General features: G+C 49.8%; 1 protein-coding gene across 1 annotated transcript; it reads right to left on the reverse strand.

The window, feature by feature from the left end:
* Positions 1 to 789: 789 nt before the first annotated feature.
* On the reverse strand, positions 790 to 1665 carry LOC146724673 (uncharacterized). Its single transcript, XM_085479505.1, has one exon. It carries the CDS (start codon positions 1663 to 1665, stop codon positions 790 to 792), a length of 876 nt encoding a protein of 291 aa, XP_085335631.1.
* Positions 1666 to 1997: the final 332 nt, after the last annotated feature.

Here is a 1997-nt window from a genome sequence, read left to right on the forward strand (position 1 = left end):
CTAGGATAGGAACCGCGGCCTTGAACTTTTCTCCCTCGTCAAGGGCGAGCTGTTTCAATACTCGCATTGCGAGATACGGAGCGGGGAGCGAGACCGTAAGTGACCGTTAACAAGCGAAAATGTCGAACTGGCGCTTCCGCTTGAGGACGCCAAAGAATTCTTTGGTAGTCTGAATCTTGCTCATGAATTTGAATTTGCCGAAACATCTTGGCGATGTCGGCCGTACAACGAAGCTCCACCGTCGCCATCGCGATAACACGGCAGGTCTTGCTGTAATTTGGGCCCCTATTAATAAAAAGTCATTCAAACGACGTGCCATTCCTAGTTGGCACGACGCGTTGAAAACGACCCGTAATTTAGTCGTTGCAACTATCTTCCCGAATCACGGGGTGGTGCGGAATGTAAACGGGCAAATACTCGGTTTTTTCCGACTCGTCGACGCTAGTCATATGTCCGAGGGACTCGTATTCCGCTAGAAATTCGTTATACTGCGAATACAGTTCCGATCGATTTCTCAATCTGTTTTCCATGCGGTTGTACAGCGACCGCGCAATGGAAAGAGACTCTCCGATTTCGATCGGAGGATCACATTTAAAGGTAGTCGAACGACGTATCGTCCGTCGGACAACCGACTATGCGTCTGCACGAAGTGTCGCTCACAAATCTCTTCCTCCCTCCGTGAGGGGAATTTGAGGCGCGATCTCCTCATCTTCCCAGAACCGCTGGAGAAGAGTGTCTATCTCTTGACCGAGAACGCAATTTAAAACGGCTTCTTTTGAAGCCTTCCGTTTATTTTTCGGTCGGACCGGAAATAATCCAACCGAGCGCGGTTAGTTGAGCTGTGGGGGTACCGAGCGGACCTTGCCTCAAGTCGCGCATCAAAAGTGAGCCATAAACGTCGGCTCCAAGAAGCAAGTGAATTTGATGTTTGCTCGACGGATCCGGATCCGCGAGGGAAAGGCCCTTCAAGTGAGGCCACGATTCGACAGGTCGAACTCGCGAAGCCGCGTACGACGTGATTTTCGGAAACACGTACACTGTGATTGGAAATACCGGGTCGGATTTCGCGCACGGAGTCATTCGCAAGGACACGCTCGACTTTGCGGCACCCGTGTAGGTTTCCCCGAATCCTTTGATTTGTAAATCGGTTTTTTGTCGCCTGGTCCGTATGGTTTGACAGAAAGATTCCGATATAAAACTAAAATTGGATCCCTGATCCAATAGCGCGCGAACCTTCAAGCGTCGGCCCTCAGCGGTGTGGATGTTCACCCCCGCGGTTGCGAGGAGAACCGCGGGAGTCGTAAAGTCCGGCGGCTCGATTGTCTGGACGCTGGCCACGGCAGCGTTATTGGAACCGTCCAAGGCGTCGGACTTCGCATTCGTTTTCACGCTTGGTTTTGCAGCTTCCGAATCTTTTCTGACAGCTGACGATTGATAATTTTCGGAATGCAATAAAGAATGATGAGACCGACTGCAGTGGTTGCATCGCTGTTGGCTCGGGCAATTCGGCGAAATATGCCTCGAGCGCAAGCAATTAAAGCATACACGATTTTTGCGAGCGAGCTCATTTCGTTGTTCAACTGATTTTTGACGAAACGGCTCGCACTTTATCACGAAATGATTGCCTGAGCAGCATATGCACTTGACAGCGGAGACGTTATGCATTGACGAACGCGGCTTGTTTGGCTTTTGATTAACACTTTCTCTTGAAACTTCCGCGAAGTCTGACAATCCGCGGATTCGAGTCGTAAGAAATACATGAATATTTTTGTACGCCGGAATTGAAGTTATAGAGGAACACTTCAAGTTCCACTCGCTTCGCGTTTTTTGACAGAATTTTTGTGAGACGCAATAAACAAGCATATCGTCCCACTGAGCAACCGGTCGACTCAAATTCGTCAGCGCGGCCAGCGATGCAGCCACCGTGTCTCGCAATCTCTTTAACTCGCCTACGCTTTCATGTTTATAACGGGCGATTATAATCGATCATAATCGGA

The sequence above is a fragment of the Nylanderia fulva genome, unplaced genomic scaffold (genome assembly GCF_048542155.1).
Source record: "Nylanderia fulva isolate GAGA-0341 unplaced genomic scaffold, ASM4854215v1 Scaffold1203, whole genome shotgun sequence".
NCBI lineage: Eukaryota > Metazoa > Arthropoda > Insecta > Hymenoptera > Formicidae > Nylanderia > Nylanderia fulva.

What these genes read in the sequence shown, in the direction of transcription:
- LOC146724673 (XM_085479505.1), bottom strand. Translation starts at nt 1,665, where the DNA reads ATGCATAACGTCTCCGCTGTCAAGTGCATATGCTGCTCAGGCAATCAT.